Source organism: Taudactylus pleione, unplaced genomic scaffold (genome assembly GCF_031769625.1).
Source record: "Taudactylus pleione unplaced genomic scaffold, aTauple2 ptg000969l, whole genome shotgun sequence".
NCBI lineage: Eukaryota > Metazoa > Chordata > Amphibia > Anura > Myobatrachidae > Taudactylus > Taudactylus pleione.
The window spans coordinates 1,398,467-1,422,008 of NW_028285370.1; the positions used below are offsets into that span (position 1 = coordinate 1,398,467).

The following is a 23,542-nucleotide window of genomic DNA, read 5'->3' on the forward strand; positions in this document are numbered from 1 at the left end:
GATATGTATTAGATGTTGAATAGACTTTAGCCGGGTCTCTTAAGGGGCCTATCCAACTAGGCGACCTGAAAGACTGAACGTCTAGCGTTCAGACCTTCAGGTCGCCGAGGTGCGGAGCCCGCACTGAACGGCGTTCACTGAACGTCATTCTATTCCTGAACATGCCGAACCTGGCAAGCGTCGTCAGGTTGATGGGCATGTTCAGTAGATAGTCGGGGTCGGCAAGGACCCAGCGTGCACGCGCATCACTGGTCCTTGACGGCTATCCATTACACGACTTGCGAACATTGCGACCACAACCTCCTGGTTTTGGTCGGATTGTTCAGTGTCGTGTAAAATTTAGGTCCCTTAAAACTCACAATTATTCAACTATAATATAAGAATTTAGCAATGATTAAGTAATTACATCAAACATAAAATAAAGGGACATTCCCTCTATGTTTCTATTTCATTGTGATCACAGTTGTAAAATGATAGCGTTTAATTTGACTAAGCTAAATAAGAATTCTACCCATATATAAGGGTGAACCTTTGACTGATAGTAGCTGATCGTCAGGAACAGATTATAGAGGTAGAGGGATCCCTTGTGGGTTTGGGAACTGGGATTGGGACCCCCACTGTAGAAACATTGCTAGTGTAAATATGTGGGTGATGTAGTTGGTGGAACTTGGAAAGAAGAGAGTTCTATCTCCTGAGAGTAAATAAATAGAATCTGTAGATGGAGCCGACTAGTTGAAAGGACAAAGCAGGAGGAGATTGAAGAGGTGGATTCTTCTCTAGGCTCATTGTCTCTTGCAGGCTGCCTCAGGCGGGCTCTGTGTCTTCCAGAGAATGACAGCAGTGTGACACCGTGAAAATAATTACTAACAAATCCCACTGACTGCAAACAGTTCCATGTCTTCAGAAGCGTGTCATGCTGCATTAGAGACGGAAGCGTCCAGGAGTTGCCTCTCCTAAGCTGCGGGCCTGTGTGAGGTGGTGAGGTGTATTCCCAATGCTGCCTCTATTTCCCTGGCCGTATCTTCTTTCTAAATAGACCAACAATGCCGATTGCACCTCCTAAGGAGAGGCTGCCCATCTCTCTATTGGAGGCTGCGGTTTCCACTACATCAAGCAACTCTGTCCGGAGGCAACTTCCAGCTGCTGTTGCTTTCCTCACACTGGAGACTCCGTTGCACTTTAATTCACTGCACCTATACGTTGTAAACTATCTATATTTGACACTGAATCATGCTTTTTTTAATGATTTGATTGATGTCAATCAAAATGCTCTTCCCCCAGAGTTCCTCCTCCTCCTCGTTTCTTTTGCTTCTTTTTCAGAATTTTTCAGATATACTCTGTTTTTATAAGCAGATACCCCTATTTAATCTTTATTGACCTGTAGTCGCACGCTGACATGTTGTGTGTTAGCAGACACATAGTGACTAGACTCTTGCACCGATGCATTTTTCTGGGTAAACCTCTGCTGCTAATACATTGCATCTGCGTTCCCCTTTATACAGAAGATGTTGGCCAGGACACTCCTATCGCAGTAAGCACTCTCCCTTCTGTCTGGCTTTGCCCTTTCCAAACGGAATAAGTTGTTATTCGGACAGTGACTCTGGTCTTGGGTGTCAGGATGCATTTATGTTTCACAAGATCTTCTAATTAATCGGTGAAAAAAAGAAATTGTAATTATGCAGTGAGCTTTCTATTTCTAATTGAAATTTAGCTGTAATTCACATTGCTTTTAAAGTATACCCCTGTTTGCTCAATATTTTTGTTTTTATTTATTACACTTTTTAAACGTTGGTATGTCTTTAAAATAGGTGCATAATGTGAGAGCTGGACAGATGGGGAAGAAAATCAGTTGGGGGGGGGGGGGGATGTGCTAAGCTTTGGAGAGCGATAAAGTGCCAACCAATCGGCTCCTGTCATTTTTCAAACACAGTAAAGTGACAGGTGCTGATTGATTGGCACTTTATCTCTCTTCAAGGCTTAGTACATCTCCCCCCTTAGTGAGACAACAGCACTGCGCTGAAGACTGTCTGAATTACCAAATTATAAATTCATCAAGTGGTGTTTACACAGCAACCTATAGTATTGTTCCACAGCATGTCTGAATAGGGAGAGCTACAGCGGGATGCAGTCAGGAAGCCGACGGTCGAAATGCCGACCGCCGGCTTTCCGACTGTCTGATCCCGGCAAGGTACTAACGACAGGCGTCGAAATCCCGACGCCTGTCATTAGACCTACGTCAGGCGACCGGCATACCGAATTAAGGTAAGCCGGGTGTGGACAGCCACGGGGGGGGGGGGAGGGTTAGGTTTTAGGGCTCCCAGGGGGACTTGGGGTTAGGCCCCCCCCCCCCGGCCCCCCCGGGAGAGTTAGGCTTAGGCTTGGGGAGGGGGGTTTAGGGTTAGGCACCCCCAGGGGGAGGTTAAGGTTAGCCCCCCCCCCCCCCCGGGAGACTTAGGTTTAGGCTGCGGGGAAGGGGGGGGGGTTTAAGTTTAGGAACTAGGGAGGGGGTTTAGGGTTAAGCACCCCTAAAAGAGGGTTGGGGGGGGGTAGTGTTAGTAAATACTTACCTTTGGAGCTGTCGGCATCTTCGCTGCTGCTGGTCATCCGGCGTCGGGATTTGAACCGCCGGACATAGGTCCCCCGCATCAGCAGCTGTAGTTCCATAATATTGGAGTAAAGCAGTCCGATGATCTGTATTTCCGCCATATTGCATCTCCGTTACTCAACCTAAATCTACAATACAAAGCCACATGTAGCTGGTGTGCGCATCAGTTTGCAGAAACAGAACAAAATACAATGTGAATAAGTAGAACTATGGCACCGCGCAGTTTCAGGGACGGCACGCCATTACAGCGTTATCATTCTGCATCATATGCAGGAACCAGAAAGCTTCTCTGCTGTAGGAGTTGAGAAATTTCCTCCCTCTATAATATTCACGATGTTCACAGTAGAGGAAGTCTATCTGACATCTCACATACACTCCAGGTCTTCTATTAACAAATGTATGCGATCGGGACCGCTATGGGTCGAGCAGGACATTTTTAAAAACCTGCCAATCGCTGGTACCAACTTGTCTCGCTGAAAAAATATAAAATGTAGTTAGTGAGATTGCCAGAGCCCAAATATTGATGCTTCAATTCATTAGTGCCGGCTGACTTCAGATTGAGCCCCAGCTCCGTGCATCTCTGCTGTCATGTTTGCAGTTCACGCGCAGTGATATTTAAAGCTGACACGCCGCTTATAGTCTTGTTGTACCGTGACAAGTCCTCCTGTCACACAGCCAGTAATAAGCTCCATCTCTTTATGCATGTGTTGTGGTAATTATTTATTTGATACAAGGCTGTCACTAGATGCTAAACATGTGTACGAGTAGTATGGTGCAGGGCAAGATTAAACAGTTGGCGTATTGGGGATAAAAATAGTAAAGGAATAATTCAATACAAATGTACAAGGTATTTGACAGCTACACGGATGAATTGTCCCAGCTAGTCTGTCTCACCATCCTGCAACTTGATCAATAACTTTTTTTTTTCGAATAGTCCAATAACTAAATGAGTATTCCCACAATAAAGTACTTTCTGACAGCACAGAAACGCCAACCTTTCCTGTAAAGGCAAAACCTCACACTTAGCCAAGGGAGTCTAAAGGTGCCCATCCACTAGACTAGTTAATTGAGCGATTGAACGATAACTATATCGTTATCGTTCAATCGTCCATAAATCGTTTGCAAAAATGGCTAATACGACCAGCGACGTGCGCTCCCGCTGGTCGTTTAGACATCTGTCATAGTACAAATATGTTGTACAATCTGACGATATTGTCAGGTTCAGCATGTTTGCAGGTGATTAATGTGCCTACACTGAGCGACTGCTCGTTCAGTGCAGGCACATCACAGACTGACAAATGACCGCACGATTACATTGTCGTAATCGTGCAGTTTTTTTCATGTCTTCTAGTGGATGGGCACCTTAACCTATATTGTTTTATTTTTCCTCTGTATTTGCCTAATGTAAATATTACGGGATGGAAGTCTAAATATATATTTAATGAATTTAACAATTTTCTTAATACAGTGCCATTATTTGCTTTCTCTTCCCCAGGGTACCAATGCCCGTCTTTTTATCCTATTGAGCAGTCCTATACTCTCTCAATACAATAGCCTGGGAATGTGGCCTTAGACAACTAATAATTATGATATTAGTCGAATTTTTTGAGACCTGGTCACTCTACTAAGGCAGGTAAAACTTGGGGACCTACACAGGCCTGTAAGTCTGCTCATTGCCTGCATAGACATTCCCGTAAACTCTTAGTTATTTTACAAGCTGCAAAAGAAAACTACAAATGTATGGGACTGAGATTTCCATACAGTGGTTTTGTTTCATTTTGTCATTTATGTGTCTGTGAAGAGACACCAGGTCTGTCTGTGTATTGCATGTGTCTTTTAAGTGTGGGAACATTGGGACGGTCTATATTGCATGTGTGTTCACAGTGAGAAACATTGGTACGGTCTATATTGCATGTATCCTGTAAGTGAGGGGACACTGGGACTGTCTATATTGCATGTATCCTGTAAGTGAGGGGACACTGGGGCTGTCTATATTGCATGTGTCCTGTAAGTGAGGGGGACATTGTGGCTGTCTATATAGCATGTGTCCTGTAAGTGAGGGGACACTGGGGCTGTCTATATAGCATGTGTCCTGTAAGTGAGGGGACACTGGGCTGCCTATATAGCATGTGTCCTGTAAGTGAGGGGGCACTGGGGCTGTCTATATAGCATGTGTCCTGTAAGTGAGGGCATACTGGGGCTGTCTATATAGCATGTGTCCTGTAAGTGAGGGGACACTGGGGCTGTCTATATAGCATGTGTCCTGTAAGTGAGGGGGACACTGGGCTGCCTATATAGCATGTGTCCTGTAAGTGAGGGGGACACTGGGGCTGTCTATATTGCATGTGTCCTGTAAGTGAGGGCATACTGGGGCTGCCTATATAGCATGTGTCCTGTAAGTGAGGGCACACTGGGGCTGTCTATAGCATGTGTCCTGTAAGTGAGGGGGACACTGGGCTGCCTATATAGCATGTGTCCTGTAAGTGAGGGCATACTGGGGCTGTCTATATTGCATGTGTCCTGTAAGTGAGGGGGACATTGTGGCTGTCTATATAGCATGTGTCCTGTAAGTGAGGGGACACTGGGCTGCCTATATAGCATGTGTCCTGTAAGTGAGGGGGAGACTGGGGCTGTCTATATAGCATGTGTCCTGTATGTGAGGGCATACTGGGGCTGTCTATATTGCATGTGTCCTGTAAGTGAGGGGGACATTGTGGCTGTCTATATAGCATGTGTCCTGTAAGTGTGGGGACACTGGGGCTGTCTATATAGCATGTGTCCTGTAAGTGTGGGGACACTGGGGCTGTCTATATAGCATGTGTCCTGTAAGTGAGGGGACACTGGGGCTGTCTATATAGCATGTGTCCTGTAAGTGAGGGGACACTGGGCTGCCTATATAGCATGTGTCCTGTAAGTGAGGGGGAGACTGGGGCTGTCTATATAGCATGTGTCCTGTAAGTGAGGGCATACTGGGGCTGTCTATATTGCATGTGTCCTGTAAGTGTGGGGACACTGGGGCTGTCTATATAGCATGTGTCCTGTAAGTGTGGGGACACTGGGGCTGTCTATATAGCATGTGTCCTGTAAGTGTGGGGACACTGGGGCTGTCTATATAGCATGTGTCCTGTAAGTGTGGGGACACTGGGGCTGTCTATATTGCATGTGTCCTGTAAGTGAGGGGGACATTGTGGCTGTCTATATAGCATGTGTCCTGTAAGTGTGGGGACACTGGGGCTGTCTATATAGCATGTGTCCTGTAAGTGTGGGGATACTGGGGCTGTCTATATTGCATGTGTCCTGTAAGTGAGGGGGACATTGTGGCTGTCTATATAGCATGTGTCCTGTAAGTGTGGGGACACTGGGGCTGTCTATATAGCATGTGTCCTGTAAGTGTGGGGACACTGGGGCTGTCTATATAGCATGTGTCCTGTAAGTGAGGGGGACACTGGGCTGCCTATATAGCATGTGTCCTGTAAGTGAGGGGGACACTGGGGCTGTCTATATTGCATGTGTCCTGTAAGTGAGGGCATACTGGGGCTGCCTATATAGCATGTGTCCTGTAAGTGAGGGCACACTGGGGCTGTCTATAGCATGTGTCCTGTAAGTGAGGGGGACACTGGGCTGCCTATATAGCATGTGTCCTGTAAGTGAGGGCATACTGGGGCTGTCTATATTGCATGTGTCCTGTAAGTGAGGGGGACATTGTGGCTGTCTATATAGCATGTGTCCTGTAAGTGAGGGGACACTGGGCTGCCTATATAGCATGTGTCCTGTAAGTGAGGGGGAGACTGGGGCTGTCTATATAGCATGTGTCCTGTATGTGAGGGCATACTGGGGCTGTCTATATTGCATGTGTCCTGTAAGTGAGGGGGACATTGTGGCTGTCTATATAGCATGTGTCCTGTAAGTGTGGGGACACTGGGGCTGTCTATATAGCATGTGTCCTGTAAGTGAGGGGACACTGGGCTGCCTATATAGCATGTGTCCTGTAAGTGAGGGGGACACTGGAGCTGTCTATATTGCATGTGTCCTGTAAGTGAGGGCATACTGGGGCTGTCTATATAGCATGTGTCCTGTAAGTGAGGGGGACACTGGGGCTGTCTATATAGCATGTGTCCTGTAAGTGAGGGGGACACTGGGGCTGTCTATATAGCATGTGTCCTGAGACTGAAGGGACACCAAGACTGTCTGTCTGTAGTACATGTATCCTGGGAGTGGCTAAGAATGATTTGTTGATGTTCAAATGTCAACAATCACATTGACTACATTATGACTAGGTAGACATGTTATGTCGACATTTTAAGTTACCTATGCCGACATGGTAAAATTACACATCCTGGTGCCGACATTATTACTATATAGTCATTGTCATCTCCCTGACTGCATCCCCCTGAGAGTGAGAACACCAGGATTATCTGTATTACATGTGTTCTGAGAGGTGAGGAACCATGATCTTGCATAAGGAACGCATCTGACATCCGGAAGTGGCACTTGCTTGGTCGATGGGTGGTCAAGTCACAGTTCATGAGGTTTCTCCTTTCCTTGTTACATTTTCAGTGTTCATTTCATTTGAATTTGCAGTGCATTCTTAAATGTATAGACTATTCACTTATAGGAATTTGTTTCAAGTGTATTTTATTGTATAAGGAATTTCCATCTTCAGTGACATAGGAATTGAGCTGGTTATTATCCTGACCTTTAAAAAATCTAGTGTGAAATGACCAATTGTTTACAGTCATTGCCCTCCAGAGTGTATGCATGCGTTGTGGGCGTTCTCTAAGAAGGTGTAAATCAGATTGTTTTGGACAAACTGGTTTGGGTGCTATATGTATGAAAGGAGAGAGGTAGCTTTTCGGCTCCTTTTGAAATGTACTGTAAGATGTATTTATTTACTTTTTGTGAGATAGTTGGCTGATTGTTATGAGTCCTAGAGGACTCGGGCACAGTGCATGCACTTGGCTTGATTGAGTAAGCAAGGGAAAAATCTCTACTTGCTCCAAGACGCTTTATCTGCCGTATCCGGTGACCTCCAGAATAGCGCAAAATGCTGTTCCGTTCTCCGGGCCGTTCTGGATTGAGCCCAGTGTCTCCAAGCTAAAACCCTCAGCCAGCTACTCCGTGGGGACTGGTCCGTGTTGAGAGACCAGTAAATATAATGGTGGGTACACACTGCACGATATGCTCCCTGAGCGATATCGTCTAGTGTGTCCCCAGCAGGCTGTGCTCAATGTCGTTCATGACATTGAGCACAGCCGCTGAACGATATCATTAACGATATCGTTCAGCGCCGGGCTCTCTCCCCCATTCCCTGACATGCAGCAATCTGACGAGATCGTCAGGTTGGCCTGCATGTCAGCCTGATGAACGATAATGACGAACGACCCGCGGGAACGCGCGTCGTCGTTATCGTTCATCCTTTTTGGGATAAAAAATGGACGATAAAGTGGACGACTGAACGATAACGTTATCATTCAGTCGTCCACTTTATCGCCCAGTGTGTACGCACCATTAGTCAACACTTCCCAGGAAGTGTTGCAGCTGCGTGTCCACACACATACCCAGATGTAAGTGGTTCCAGGTGCTGGGGTAGGAGCATGGGAGAAGTGGTTCCAGGTGCCAATGTAGGAACCTGGGTGGAACTAGCGGCTCCAGGTGATTAATAGGAGCGTGGTGGTGACAGTGAGTTACTTGCCCAGTGGAAGGAATCAGTAACAGGTGGTTACTGACGGAGAGAGGGAATCTCTAAAGAGGCCTACACACTAGACTATGTGCTCACAATGCTATATCGTGAGCAGTTTCCCTTGAACTCTCCCCGGCAGCTCTCTGGCACTCCAGGACACGATATGGTTCTAAAAAGTGTCCAATCTGACTTAAGATCTATCTGCACAAAATCGCGTTCGAGATTGGCAGATCGTACCTGCAGCAGATAAGATCTGAAGATGCGATGTGCGACCAGTGGGTACGCGCATTGTGATCGTGAGTGGACATCTTACACGATTTGTCGTTCCGATGCGTCGGAATCATGTAAAATATCGTCTAGCATGTATCCACCTTTAAGAGTGGTGAAGTAAGTCCCCTCGTATGTATGTGACAAATGGCATAATGTACTCCCGACTATAAAATAGAAAGATTTTAAAAGGCCCTGTGGACTTCTGTGACCATAAGAGCACAACGCTGCAGGGCTTAATATTCCCAGGTTGCTTCCTAGTAGATACTGCACTATTTAATTTAGCAGTATTAAATTTTGACAGCAAATTAAATATATTTTAATTACCATTTTACTAATTATTTTTAAAATTAGTACATCATGACTGAGAGGATATGTCACCATGCTTCACTGATTATACCTGTTAGGACCGCCCCTAGGTGTGATGTGGGCGTGGTTATCTCTGATTGCAGTAATTAAGATGATGGCGCAATAGTTACTGTGCATGAAATGTGGGATATATTATACTCTGATCCCTATAGTCAAGCAGACAATTATATTGTCAGCATTCTCATAGTGTAATTGAGTTGGGTATGATACACGGACAGTCGGGGTGCCTGCTGTCAAAATGCCGACAGCTGCATCCTGATGCTCGGAATCCCGACAGGGGTTGAGTAAGTATATTAACCATACCCCCTTCTCATCCTAACACTCCCTACTTGCATCCTAACCCTCCCCACCCTGTACCCTAACCCTCCCCGTTAGTGCCTAACCCTAATCCTCCCCCCCTTAGTGCCTAAACCTAATCGTCCCCCCTTAGTGCCTAAACCTAATCGTCCCCCCCTTAATCCCTAACCAAGTGGTGCCTAACCCCCCCCCCCTTTCAAATGGGTGCAAGTATATTTTTGAGTAAAAAATTGCTCTTTTAAATTTTTTTAAAAATACACCTGGTGCAGCTGCCTGCTATGTTTAAAACACATGTCCCATCCATACAGCTCCCCCCAAATACCAGACCCACTGCTTTAAACCCGTGTTTCATCACTTATAATTTTTTCACCTCAAAAATAACGTCATTATTATCCAAATTAAGCTAATCAAAAAAATACTTTTGTCTAATTTGTCATTAGAGGGCCATCCAAAGGGTTCTGAACCAAGGACCTCATTCAAAGTCGGTCGTTGCGGCCGCTCGGTCTTAAGGGGAAAGGGGCCGGATATGCAAATGAAGCGCTCGCAAGTTGCATCGTTAAGATGGGATCGTTGGCTGGACGAGCGAGGGGAGGATGCGGCCGTAAGACTAAAAACACGCCCCCTTCTCGTTCGCAATACACGTCATCTCCGGGCATATAAGGATTAATCGAGACCATAGGAGCAGGTCGTAGAGCTTAAGGTTGACCATACCCTCTTAAGCACTACGATCAAGTCAGTGTAAAACCTCCCATGTCACATGTGCCATGACACAACTTAGTTAATTATGCACCCTCATAAAACGCCCTTTACATAGTCAGGCACTCCTGCGTTCGGATCTCCACTCCCCCGTTCACAAGCACCTTTCCCTGTTACCACCCACAAACGCCTCATCCTGTCACTCAAACTAACAACCTGGCCAAGTTGAAGGAGAGAGAAATTTCCAATAGCAACAGCTAGTTTGCGCACGCGCATTGCGAAACTTACGCATTCGCTGTTTTGCGAACATCGCTGGGTACGACCGAGCGGCCGCTTACGACTGACTCTGAATGAGGTCCCAAGTCCTGAAAGTTTTAACAAAAAAACTAGGGATTTTGCACAACTTTTCACCTGCTCTGAGACGGTGAAAACTTTTCGCCTTGTATTTTCTATGGACAATCCCTGCAAAATTGCGGCTAATTGAATCCAGCCCATAGACTTTTTGCAGGGATGACACTGGTGCAGCGTGAAAGGCGACGAGTTATACCCGGGTCCAAGGAGTGGTGTGAAAGGGGTATGATTAGCTGTTCAATAACCCGGCTCGGACATGGGATTTAGGTGTGAAAGGGTATGAAGCATTGGTGTTTTCTGAGGTCCTCCATTACAAACTGGGCTCATTCACATCTATGCTATTGCTATCTAATGCCTGAAATTGGAGGAATCGGCTTGTTTCCATCATTGTGGCGGTACATTTATATTGTGCCATTTTACAATTTTCGGATGTGTCGTGACCTAATTTCCATGCCTTAATGCCAGCGTATATTGGTAAAAGTGCAACACATCGACAATACTCACTGAAATGTGTCTAACGCTTATTGTGCAGTACATGATGGACGTTACTGACAGTAGAAACCCGTTATCTGTGTGCTCGCACTTATTATGGTGAGAATGCGCAGCCTACTGTATCCTCATTTAAGGTTTATAGGTAAATTCTGTTAGAAAATTATTCTGAACAGTCTATAAAATGTGTATTTTCAATAACTTTTGATTTAACTATTTTGGCAATGAGCCTTACATTGCGTTTTCAGTAAATATTGTTTCCGTTATTTTGTGCCTTTTAAATAGAGCTTGTCTCCTTCACGGCCTATAACACATTAAAACATTATTATAGATTTCTATTTTGTGCATCCCCGATTTGGGATGGTCTGCATTTATACCATGGTCTCCCCATATGGTGTATAATGTAACCAACGCTCTCGCTCCCCAGTGCTGGGACAGTGTCTTCCCTCAAGCTGCTCTGATGTCTCGCATCATCCAGTGCTGAAGGAGACCCTGTACTCACTGTTAGTGATTACTGTGAGCTTGCATGATGTCGTCATTGGGGAGTGCATTAGCACCTAAAGGTAAATTTACTAAAGGTCGACTTTAATCGATCAACATCGAAACAATTTGTTTTAAACCATTTTTAAGTGTTGGTAAATGTGTGATTTAAATACACATTAAAATCGACCTTTAGTAAGTCTACACCTTAGCATCTGAGTCCGGGGGTGAGCGGAGAGCCGGTGTAGGTGGGAATGTCTCATTTCCTTCCCTAAATAAAGGTGTTTGTGTATTTATGAAACAAATACTAATAAACCTTGGCAGCAGACACGTCCTGTCTAGGGAAGCCAGTCCTGGGATTCTAATCTATGGGATCCCAAGATTTAGCCTCAAAAAGATGAAAAGTCGGAAAAGCTTTGCCTGTCCAACTTTCCGCCTTCTTCGCCTGTTTCAGAGCCGGAAACTTTACGCGCCCGTGCCCGCTTTTCTCCATATTCAATTCCTAAACAGGTGAAAACGGAAAGCGACGAAGGCGGAAAGTACTGTCAGAAATGGGGAAATCAGTCTGTATCCCCAAAAAAGATGCACTAACAGGGAATCAATGTAGATGTGTTCTGATCGCCCTAATGAAAGTGTTTGGGGTACTTAAGTAGTTTTAAATTTCTTCTTATTAGCGTCTTTGCAGAAGTGGTGAAGAACGGCATATAGCAGTATTTTTTGGTGAAAATAAGTAGTCCTGTCACATTTGGGGTACTTGAAAATGGGTGCTAGCATATTTTGTCTGTAAAGTGAACTTTAAAAAACTACCCTCATACATGCACCTACAATCCCAAAATCACTTGGCCCCTTCTTACAGCACCCCTAGGAGTTAGTTTTTATGGTTGTCCCCCCACTTTTTACTTTTTTTGCCCCTAAAACGAAAGAACTTTTTTTGGGGTGTTCTGAGGTAGTTTTTTTGTTGCTGATTTGGCCTTTGGGGGGTCTGTCCCAAGGGTTCTGAGTCATTTCCCCACGTTTGCACCCCAAAATGTTTGCACTTTTCGCCTATTACAATGCGTTGACTTTCCGCTTAGGTGAAATAGTCTTGGAATTGAATATGGAGATACTTTGAAAACAGACGGAAAGTCAGAATCCGCGGAAACTTTTCTCCAAGCGGCAACTTTTCGCCTCTAATTGAATCCGGCCCCAGGATGAGAGGCAGCAATCGCAAGGTTTCGGGATTAGTAAAATGAAAGTGTCAGACGGTGAAGCTTTGGCAATGAGAGCCAGGCATTTTTTGTGGACCCATCCCTACGGCTTCATACCCTATCATCTACGTACAAACTAGGGATACTTTCGCCCTGTTTTAGTGTATTCTATTTTCATTCTGCTGCCTTTTCCTAGAACTAGCACTGTACATAATACCACACTCTCTGGAGACAATAGTTTTGTTGAAATTTGCCATCAAATTACCTGGAGTTTATCATATACATGTCTGCAGTGTCTCACGTCCCCTGCATCTCCCCGCCGCTGCTTCCGTCGGACACATTTTCCCGTGTCTCTCAGCCGGCCAGGTTTTTATTATAAAATGCGCGTTGTGAATAGGAGATGGTCTGTCACATTGAATTAAGGGCATGATTCGGCCCTGATTCAGACCCGCTCGCAAGCGGGGTCGAAGGTGCGTCAATGCGCACGTGCAAGCCCCGTAGCGAGTGATGTCACTCGCCCCGGGGATCGCAACAAAACGGGGTGGCTGTCGATGTTGATCGACAGCTCGCCTCGTTTTGTAGGCGGGGAGGGGGGGTGGCTGTACAAACTGAGTCCTTCCTGAAGGAACGCCTGCTGTTTGTGGGCAGCCCTACTGACATCACGAGTGATGTCAGTAGTGGACTTCCTGCTCTATTAGAGCAGGAAGTCCACTTGGCATTGCGGGTGCTGAGACCCTACCACAGGGTCTCCTTGCAATGGCGATAATCGCGACCGTCGCCAGGCCGCTCGCACAAGCTGTGGATGATCCACCCACAGCTGTGCGAGCGGCTTGGAGGCTGGAATTTTTTTTAAAAAAGGGACGCCCTGATTCAGAGCGAGCGCACGCAAATAGCATGCGACTCTGAATCAGGCCCAAAGTCCTCAATTTGTAATGTTTTCTTTGTGGTGAAATTCTTCTGCACATGAGATGTAGTTCAGTTCACAAGTTTCTCACAAAAACGAAACTCAAGGATAAAGTATTGCCGTATGTATTTATAATGTTGGTCATATTTAGGATACGCTATAATGTAGTAACATCAGACATGTCTATTTGTCAGATCATACAATATCATTCACGACAATACCAATATATGAGGGTGGATCCAAAATTCTGTGTTCTGACCATGAATAACCGAGAAATTTAAGTACAAATGGCATTTATTTTTCGACATAATCTCTATTTACTTCAATACTCTTCTCCCATCGATGCTCCAACCTCTTGATGCCACCAGCCATGACATGTTCATCAGACACAAACGTCTGCCCACGAATGTGTTCCTTGAGCGTGATGTCAGTAGGCGTCATTTTCAGATATTTAATGACTGATCGGATTTCAGGTTTCTCCATTTTTCAGTATGCAGGTTGAGTCTCCCATATTCAGAAATAGTGAATATTCCGAAATACAGAATTTTTTTGGCATGACTGAGAAAATAAAACCTTTGATTTTTGATGGTTCAATGTACACAAACTTTGTCTAAGGCACAAATTATTAAAAATATTGTATAAAATTACCTTCAGGCTGTGTGTATAAGGTGTATATGAAACATAAATTAATTTCTTTTCTGTACACAAACTTTGTTTGAGCCACAAAATTATTGAATATATTGTATAATATTACCTGCAGGCTGTGTGTATATTTGGGTCCTATTCCCAAGATATCTCATTATGGTATGCAATTATTCCAAAATACGGAATATTATGTTATCCAAAATACCCCTGGTCCCAAGCATTTTGGATATGGGACACTCAACCTGTACTCCATTAGTGCTCACTCTAGCTCCGGCGGCCGGCAGGGCGCAGGAGCTAGAGAGGGCAACCTTGTGTGCGCGCGCGCCCGAAAAGGGGTGTGGTCATGAAAAGGGGACGTGTCTATAAGACGCGTCCCCTTTTCGTCATACTTGGGGACGTGCCCGGCGCTTACGGACATGCCGGGCAGCCCCCAAGCGCTGCAGAAAGGGAGAATAGATGCCGGGCGCATGTGCCCGGCGTCTATTCTCCGGAGGTGACCGAGTCACCGCATGTTTGTCCACCCGCGGGACACTGCGTCCCGCGAGTGAGAACGGCACCCGCAGGCTGTGAGGGCAGGGCACTTTTTGCCCTCCTCCTGGAGGGCAGGGTGCTTTTTGCCCTCCAGAAGGAGGGCAGGGCGCCGCGCCCCGCTAAAACAGCCTAGCGGGAACGCTACTCCATTTTTCAACTATTAGTATTATTGTCCTGTTTATTATTCAATATCTGCAAAAATAAAAAGAGCTGTAATTTTCCAGTGTTCTACTAAGACCTCAAGTACCGTACGTACGTACAGAAAATTAACACTACTACTACGTCAGTACACCGACTTTTGGATTCACCCTCGTGTTGCCACGTAGCACTAAGTGCCATGTGAATTCCGGCTTCATACCCTATCACCTAGGTACAAACTAAGTGCTGATACTTTCTCCCCATTTTAGTGTATTATATATATTTTCTGCTGCCTTCTCCTAGAACTAGCACTGTGCTTAATACCAGTCTCTGTGGAGCCAGTAGTCATGTAGAAATTTACCATCTAAATATCTGCAGTTTATCATCTACATATCTGCAGTCTCACGTCCCCTGCATCTTCCATCCGTTCCTAGCAGCGACCCCACCCCATCATCCCAGGCAGCAGATGGACATTAACCTGCTTTGATTAGTTGGGAGACGGCAACATTAATTTTTGATACGCTGGGACCACCTGAGAAACAGAATTCAATTACTGCTGCCTTTCCCACCTCCCTCTTCCCTTTCACCCCTTCTCGCATTTTATTTCAGCAGAGACCTGCAGAACCTGTTGAAATTCAAAGCCCTTATTTCCCGTGCTGACCTACAAGATAATTAGGGTTAAATTGATAAGCTATCACCTCAGTGACACGTTTTATCATCCGCTGTTTGTATGAGAGGATACAATACAAAGGGGAGCTGCAATTTATGCTGCTGCTGTCACTCTCTGGGCCTAGATAAAGGTGTTACAATTTAGATAACACGCTCAGTGTTCTCCCTGCTATTGTTGTTCAATTAGTGTCTCCACTCGGCCTCCCTCCCTCGCTCATTCTCCTGGTACCCGCCGCTGTTTTTCACCTCGTGCCATCTCATGATAATAATGCCCTGCTAAAGTGTGCGGTGAGATAGGACCGTGTAACCGCTGCCTGCAACAATACATTCCTATCCAGCACTACATGGGCCCTGTGCTCACGTAAGGAAAGTGATAAGGAGGATGTGTACGTTTATTACAGGATGCTCCTGTTTTATTTCCCGAGCCCCTCTCACTGTCTCATCTCCTTGTCCCCTCTCAGGCTACATTAATAAGTGATGATGCTGCTCTCCTGTGTGTCAGTCAGTAACTCTCTTGTCTGTAGGAACAAAGTATTAACAAGGTGAAAGTTCTAACGGTTTATCTAAAGGTATAAAGTCTTAAGTGCTTGGACCCTTGCTGGATTGGAATGGTTTTCATTATGCTTTAAGTGATTATTGGTTTCTGCACAATTAAGTGCATTTCAGGATAGAGGGCCTGATTCACTGGTGCGCTCAATGCAGACGTTGGCGTAGTCGAGCCATTATTTGCTACTGCGCATGCACAGACGGTGTGATGGTTAGCATTACTGCCTCACAGCACTGAGGTCGTGGGTTTGATTCCCATTACGGCCCTAACTGTGTGGAGTTTGTAGGTTTCCTCCGGGTACTCCAGTTTCCTCCCACACCAAAAAATATATACTGGTAGGTTAATTGGCTCCCAACAAAATTAACCCTAGTGTGTATGTGTGTGTGCATGTAATAGGGAATATAGAGTGTAAGCTCCACTGCGGTAGGGACTGATGTGAATGGCCAAAATATCTGTAAAGTGCTGCGGAATATGTGTGCCCTATATAAATAACTGGTAATAAATAAATTATTCATTAGTCACTGACACAATTTAAAAGATCCACAGGTGGAGATAATTGTTTCACTTGTGATTCTATGAGGAGACCTGGAAAACATGCACTGTTTGGGGTACTGAGGACCAAGTTTGAGAATCTGTGCACTAGTAGATAGTGGAGGCAGACATTAGTGATGGGAGTAGATCCCCAGTAGATGGAGGAGGGAGCCACACCTCAGTGATGGGAGTAGATCACCAGTAGATGGAGGAGTAGATCCCTCAGTGATGGGAGTAGTTCACCAGTAGATGGTGGAGGCAGCCACACCTCAGTGATGGGAGTAGATCACCAGTAGAGGAAGAAGGCAGCCACACCTCAGTGGTGGGAGTAGATCAACAGTAGAGGAAGGAGGCAGTCACAAGTCAGCGATGGGAGTAGATCACCAGTAGATGGAGGAGGCAGCCACACCTCAGTGATGGGAGTAGATCACCAATTGATGGTGGAGGCAGCCACACCCCAGTGATGGGAGTAGATCACCAGTAGATGGAGGAGGCAGCCACACCTCAGTGGTGGGAGTAGATCAACAGTAGAGGAAGGAGGCAGTCACAAGTCAGCGATGGGAGTAGATCACCAGTAGATGGAGGAGGCAGCCACACCTCAGTGATGGGAGTAGATCACCAATTGATGGTGGAGGCAGCCACACCCCAGTGATGGGAGTAGATCACCAGTAGAGGAAGAAGGCAGCCACACCTCAGTGGTGGGAGTAGATCAACAGTAGAGGAAGGAGGCAGTCACAAGTCAGCGATGGGAGTAGATCACCAGTAGATGGAGGAGGCAGCCACACCTCAGTGATGGGAGTAGATCACCAATTGATGGTGGAGGCAGCCACACCCCAGTGATGGGAGTAGATCACCAGTAGATGGAGGAGGCAGCCACAACTCAGTTATGGGAGTAGATCACCAGTAGATGGTGTAGGCATCCACACCTTAGCGATGGGAGTAGATCCCCAGTAGATGGTGGAGGCAGCCACACCTTAGCGATGGGAGTAGATCACCAGTAGATGGTGGAGGCAGCCATGACTCAGTGGTGGCTGAATTATTATGAAGCTTGGATTAGAATACAGCAAGGCTACTGAGAAATGGTACACCATAATGCTGACCTATGTACATACATATTTTCCTTAGGTGTGGAGACCTTGGTTGTGTACTGCAGTTACTTCCAGGGGCTGAGGGGTTAATGAAATGGCAACCGCTGATCCAAATGACACTAAATATATATTTTTTCTTTCCTTTATACCCAACAGGCTGCCAGGACAGTGTGAATATTTAGGCCTACAGGTTGCAGATTACTTCAAGCAGTGGATTAATCTGAAAAAGGTACTTTCTTTACCAAATCCCCTTTTCTTTTAAATGTATTTGTCCTCGGGGAGGTGTTTCACAGTCTGTGTCATTTGCATGGAAATGAAGTGTGCTTTTTTTTTTTTTTCCTGCTTCTCCTCTGGGATATTTCAGGTTTCATTGTGCACTGCTAATGGGAGTGTGGTGCCACTTAATGCACTGTGCCAAAGGTTTCAATATGTTATTATATATGTGCTCACATCACACTTCTTCTTGCAGTTATTCACATGTACTGCTATGGGCTTCATTCCTATAACCTTTCCTGTTCTACGTCAGACCCTATAGTACGCATGGCTCAACAAATATGAATATATAAATATGCAATATGTTAATCTAGTAGCCAGCATAATAATTTAGGAACCAGGCCAATTGTGAAACTTTCTTCATTTTTTTTTTTTTTTGCAATAATCTGTGGCCTAAATTGCATCCCAGGTTCCCTGCCCAAGCCTATCACCATTATTGCAAAATTGCTAAGATCTGACTTCCTCTCCCTGGAAGCCATGATGACCATCGCGTCTGCTCCCGTCAGCACCCACCTTGATTATTTAAATTCTCCACCTCACTGGTTTGACACATGTCTGCTCACCCTGCAATCTGTCCAGAATGAGGTTGCTCAACTAATCCTCCTCTCCCGCTGTGCTCCCTCAGTGGCTCCCCCTCTTTTCACGTTTACCTACTTTGCCCCCATCATACCATCCTGGACAGCTCCTTCTCACGCTCCACCTGCTTCATTTCCGCTACACTCTCACCCTAAGCTACTCTTGCTTCATCTGCCCCTTACACTTGTTTTCCTCCACCCCTAGCCCACTTAAATGTTAGCTCTAACATGACCCTCCATCCCGCCTCTTTCCTCATCCTTTTGGGCTAGTCTAATTTTGACTAGTTGTAGTTCCATTTTTTTTTTTTGTTATCTCATTTTTTATTGATTCTTTTTTTTTCTTATTTGTATTCTTTTTATATTTTGTTGATTATACAGCGCTGCCAAATCTATGGTGCCTTCTGAGTAAACTATGATGATGAAGCTAATCCCCTCAGCCTTTATTAACGGTTATTGATGGTGTTCATTCTAGCACCCTGCACATGAGTGAGAAGGGCAAATTTTAATTTTGAAGGGCAAACCTATTACACGCAGGGTACTAGAATGAACACTAAAGGTGCATACACACGATTTTTTGAACGATTATCGTTAACGATATCGTTTATCGTTCAATCGTTGAAAAAATTGTTCACTTTCTGAGTTAAAACGATGAACTATTATCGTTCATGCACGTTTGTAGTTCAGTGACACTGACCAACTCAACGATTTTCAGTAAGGGAATATGCAAAAATCGTTTGTAGTTCAAAAAAATCGTTCATTACATTTAGTAAATGAACGATTTTAATAAACGATTTTCGTTCATTTTCCCTTGATTTTCGTTCATTTACTCAATCGTTGTCTGTGTATGCAGCTTTAAGGTGAGTACACACACAACGATTTTTTTGAACGATTTAACTATAACTACGTCGTTACTGTTCAAAAAATTGTTCAGTGTAAAACGATGAACGATTATCGTTCATGCGTGTTCACGTTTGTCGATTGTAGTTTGTAGTTCAGTAAGATTGGCCAACTGAACGATTTTCAATAGAAGTTGCAACATTTTTCCTTCAACACACAGAAAATCGTTTATTAAGTAAAGAAAAACCATTTACTTTGTAAAACGATTTTCGTTTACTTTTTCAAGGGAAAACCTGAACGAAAATCTTTCAACGAAAATCGTTCATTACTTACATCGTTGTGTGTGTAAGCACCATTAGATATAGCCCTTTGTCATTAATCCAATCCTTTACGATTAGCTCCTTAATCTTAGACCCCTCCCCATCACTCGCTGCTACTCTCTTCCTCCTAATTTACTCAGAGGGAAATCAAGCTGGCTTGATGTGATCAGTTCCCTTATGAGCAAATTTACATTTATGTACATCATTCTGTGACTTATGTCTGTTGCATACATTTGGCCTTCTCTGAATCCTGTGCGACACAGGAGTGCTCAGAGAAATACAAATGTCCTGATTCGTACACTATATATTAACGAGTTTATAGTAGCATGTGCAATTCATGTGTGACCAGATTACATAGCTGATCTGGAAGCGGAACTCTTTGGTATGTTGTTTCCAGGTGGCGATCTAAATGCTGATCTTATAACATGGTATAAATAAACTCCTCTTAGACCACAACCCAGATGTAAATGCCATGAATCTACTGCATGCACCATGATTAGCCAATACACATTTGTCGTCATTGATCAATCCTTCAGCCACATTAATTGGCAGTTTGTCTACAAGATCGCTACGTTTTGATGGTGGTTTGGAGAAAGCCAGCGCAAACATTTGCATATGCCCTCTGTTTCTCCTAAATTTTACCACCTTTACTCTGCAGTTATGTATGTCATTCGTGCTGCAATTCAATGGATTACATGGCCAAAGCAATGCAATAATGTTCTTAGGGTCTGATTCAGAACCGCTCGCAAATGCATAGTGCTCGTAAGCGGGTCGATGGCCGGGCAGTGCGCACGCGCGAGCCCCGGAGCGAGTAAGAACTTCACTCGCTCGGGGTTTGCAGCAAAACGGGGCGGCTGTCTTTGTTGGGGGGGGGGTGTGATGTCAGATGTGAACTTCCTGCTCTATTACAGCAGGAAGTTCACTGGGGCTTGTGGTGGACGAGACCATACCACAAAGGTCTCGTCGCAAGCCCGATGGTCGTGACCATCGCCAGGCCGCCCACCAAAGCTGTGGGTGGTCACCCACAGGTTAGCGAGCGGCCTGGAGACCGGCCAAAAAAACCAGGCCGCTCTGATTCAGAGCGAGCGCTCACAAAGAGCGTCCGGCTCTGTATCAGGGCCTTTGTCTGACAGGAAGATTAAATACCTTTTTTTTTTATTTTCAATCTTTGACTCCCCTTAACCACAACCGACAACTAGGGGGAAGTCACAAGCCCAGCCCATTAACTCCCAGTGTCATTGACAGCCGGCACCTAATTTAATGATTGCTCCTGACATTGCACCACCAGTGATGGGTAAAGCCTGAAAGTAAGAATAGTACAATCAATATATCTAAATACAGGCGTTTCGTCTCTTAAGTTGGGTACACAATATACAATATATCGTCGGCGTCAGATTGGAACGGACACCGTGTAATGTGTACCTTGAAAACCACCCAGTTTGTCGTATGGTGAGTTGGGTATTTTCATCTTCCCATCGGATGTTCTCCACATCAGATAGGAAGATACCACCGGCTATGCAGTATAGTTTACATTAGACATGTAACAATATATTGCACCATCGTTATATTGTTACATCGCATTGCTGGGTCGCCTGTTCGTCTAGGTGTGTACCCAGCTTAACAGTTGCCGTTCGTTTTCAGAATTTTTTTTTTTCCCCCCTATCATTTAGGATAAGTGCATTAAATGCTTAAACCTGAACCTGGCTCCTTGTATTTGTTAATAGCTGCCATGAGGCAGTCTTGTTTTTACATACTAGCCAAGCACATGCCGCATGTCCGTGCCCCGTCTGTCTGAGAGACGTGATTGTCATGTGCTGTCACAGCAGATCTGCTCGCTGATTGCTGGCCCTGTGTAAATGCAATGTGAAGGCACACTGAGGCATTGTGCAGTTCACTGACCATTACACATCGCCATTTGAAGTTCAGTAAACTTTTGCTGAGCGGATAGCAGCTTGTAGCTGGCGAAGCAAGTAACCTGGGCTGTGACTTGTGTAATCAAGAGCTGGGCGCCAAGCCTCCACCCACCTTCTTTCCCTCCCTGGAGGAAGAATCCATGCCCCTTCCCCATTTGTCTGGAGCTACTGGCACAGTCACCAGCGTCTTGCAATTTTTCTGACATGGCATGACAAGCAATGACAGATGATGGGCTGTTGTATGCAGTAGAGACCAGACATTGCACTGTGCATCGCTTTCCTGGTCTTCAGTTATTTTATGAAATTCTCCACAAAACAGTGAGGGATATTCCCATGCGGCTTTACTGCATTTTATAGGTCTGTTTAGAATGTGACAGCGTGACTTTCCGTGCCCGTATAGGAGCGTTCACTCTAGCATTGATGATGTGGCACAGTATCTATGGGCGTGGCAATATGATGTGACAGAGAGGGCCACAATAATATGTGAAAGGTAGTGTGTTATCATTCAGTCCCAGGTGATGATTTTTTTTTTTGTTACTGCAAGAGGAAAACTGTATGTGGCTACTTGCACATTCAGCTCTGATTTTTTTTTTTTTTTTGTGCAACTGTTTCGTTTTTGGACTTTTTTTTTTCTTTTACATCTTGAGGGAAAGTAAGCAAGCAATGTGCACTTCAAAAAAAATAAAATAAATAAATATGTATGTGTGTATATCTATCCTAAATCAGAATAGTGGAAAAAGCGACAATTCATTTGGTCACTTAAAAAACATTTTTTATTTTTTTATTTTATTTTTTGCAGTTGCCATCCAACATTAGATCTTGTTTGTATACAGCACTGTAGAATATGCCGTACAGACAGATGTTATCCATTTGTCTTGCATGACTTTCGTCAATAGTTAATTAATTATATAAGGCAAGCACATTTAAAAAAAAAAAAGTGGGAATAACTAACGCAGCGGAATAAGGTGTGTCAATAACCAAGAACATGCACCCAGAGAGTTCTTATCTTGCACTAATACACAAGATGAAAACACTAGCTCTGTGCTTTGTGTGATGCAAAATGTATCAGGGAACAAGGAGACCAGGATAAAAATATTCATTCCAAGAAAGTGTGAAATTGGAATTTTGGAATTTAAAACCAATCCCGAAAAAAAAAAATAATTTCAAAATATTGGCAAAAATGGCAATTTTTTCATCCTACATTTGTTTAATATCCTGCACAGCCTGGTGGGCATGCTGGATGAAGTAGTTCAACAACAGCTAGAGCGACAGGCTGCCTAACACTGCTGTACATAATTCATTTTATATCGTTGCTAAATGTTTTTGTCTGCACACATTGCAGTTTTGAGAGTATACAATAAAATAAAATACAGCACAGATTATGATAGACATTTTTTGTGTGGTGTGATACAGAGGAAAAAAACCCCTAAAACAATAGATGCTATAAATCCAGTTGATATCGCATGCCAAAAGGTAGCAGAAACACTGTCCGGCTCTTTATTTTTCTATCCAATGGATTTAACTGTGTAACCGGTCCGTGCCTTACATATAAATGCAAGAAAGCAAATTTTGTCTGGAGAGTGTCCTGATGTCCGAAGCGCCTGCATCTGAAGCTTTGCCAGCGGATTGCGCGGCTAATTCCTTCCAGCGCTGGAGCGGCCGGGCTTTAATCAGGAAAGTTTATTAGCTGTTGTATGTGTTTCCGACACTCTAATTAATAAGACAATGTGAAATAACACCTCCAGTAAACATAATCACGTGAAATTAATACACAATTACAAGGGTCAGCGTACTTTGGATGATAATATGTAGGAGAGCAAATTATTTAATTAATGTTTAATTGCAGAGTAAACATAATTACAGGTAATGAGTGCATAAGTATGTGCTGCGCGAGTGTATATACTCTGTAGCTACAATGTAATTAACAGCCAAAGCAGTGGAAATCTGTCGCCGTCTCTTCTGGCCGAGGAGATTTGTTATGAATCCGGCTAATTTTCAATTAGACATAAAACCTTCACCCTAATAGAAGTGATGCAGAACAATATAGAGCAAAAGCTGCTGCGACGCAGGGAAAAGGCTGATGAAATAAATTACGCTGCACCTTTTTTTATTCTGGCTGCAGAAAAAGAAATTGGTTCTCGCTTCTTTTT

General features: G+C 44.5%; 1 protein-coding gene across 1 annotated transcript in view; it reads left to right on the forward strand.

Moving 5' to 3' along the window:
- ERI3 (ERI1 exoribonuclease family member 3) overlaps positions 1 to 23,542 on the forward strand; it is a 235,370-nt gene that overhangs the window by 65,176 nt on the left and 146,652 nt on the right. The window contains exon 6 of the mRNA XM_088460685.1: positions 17,631 to 17,703. Coding sequence (XP_088316811.1) covers positions 17,631 to 17,703 — 73 coding nt within the window. The remainder of the gene's footprint in view (positions 1 to 17,630; positions 17,704 to 23,542) is intronic.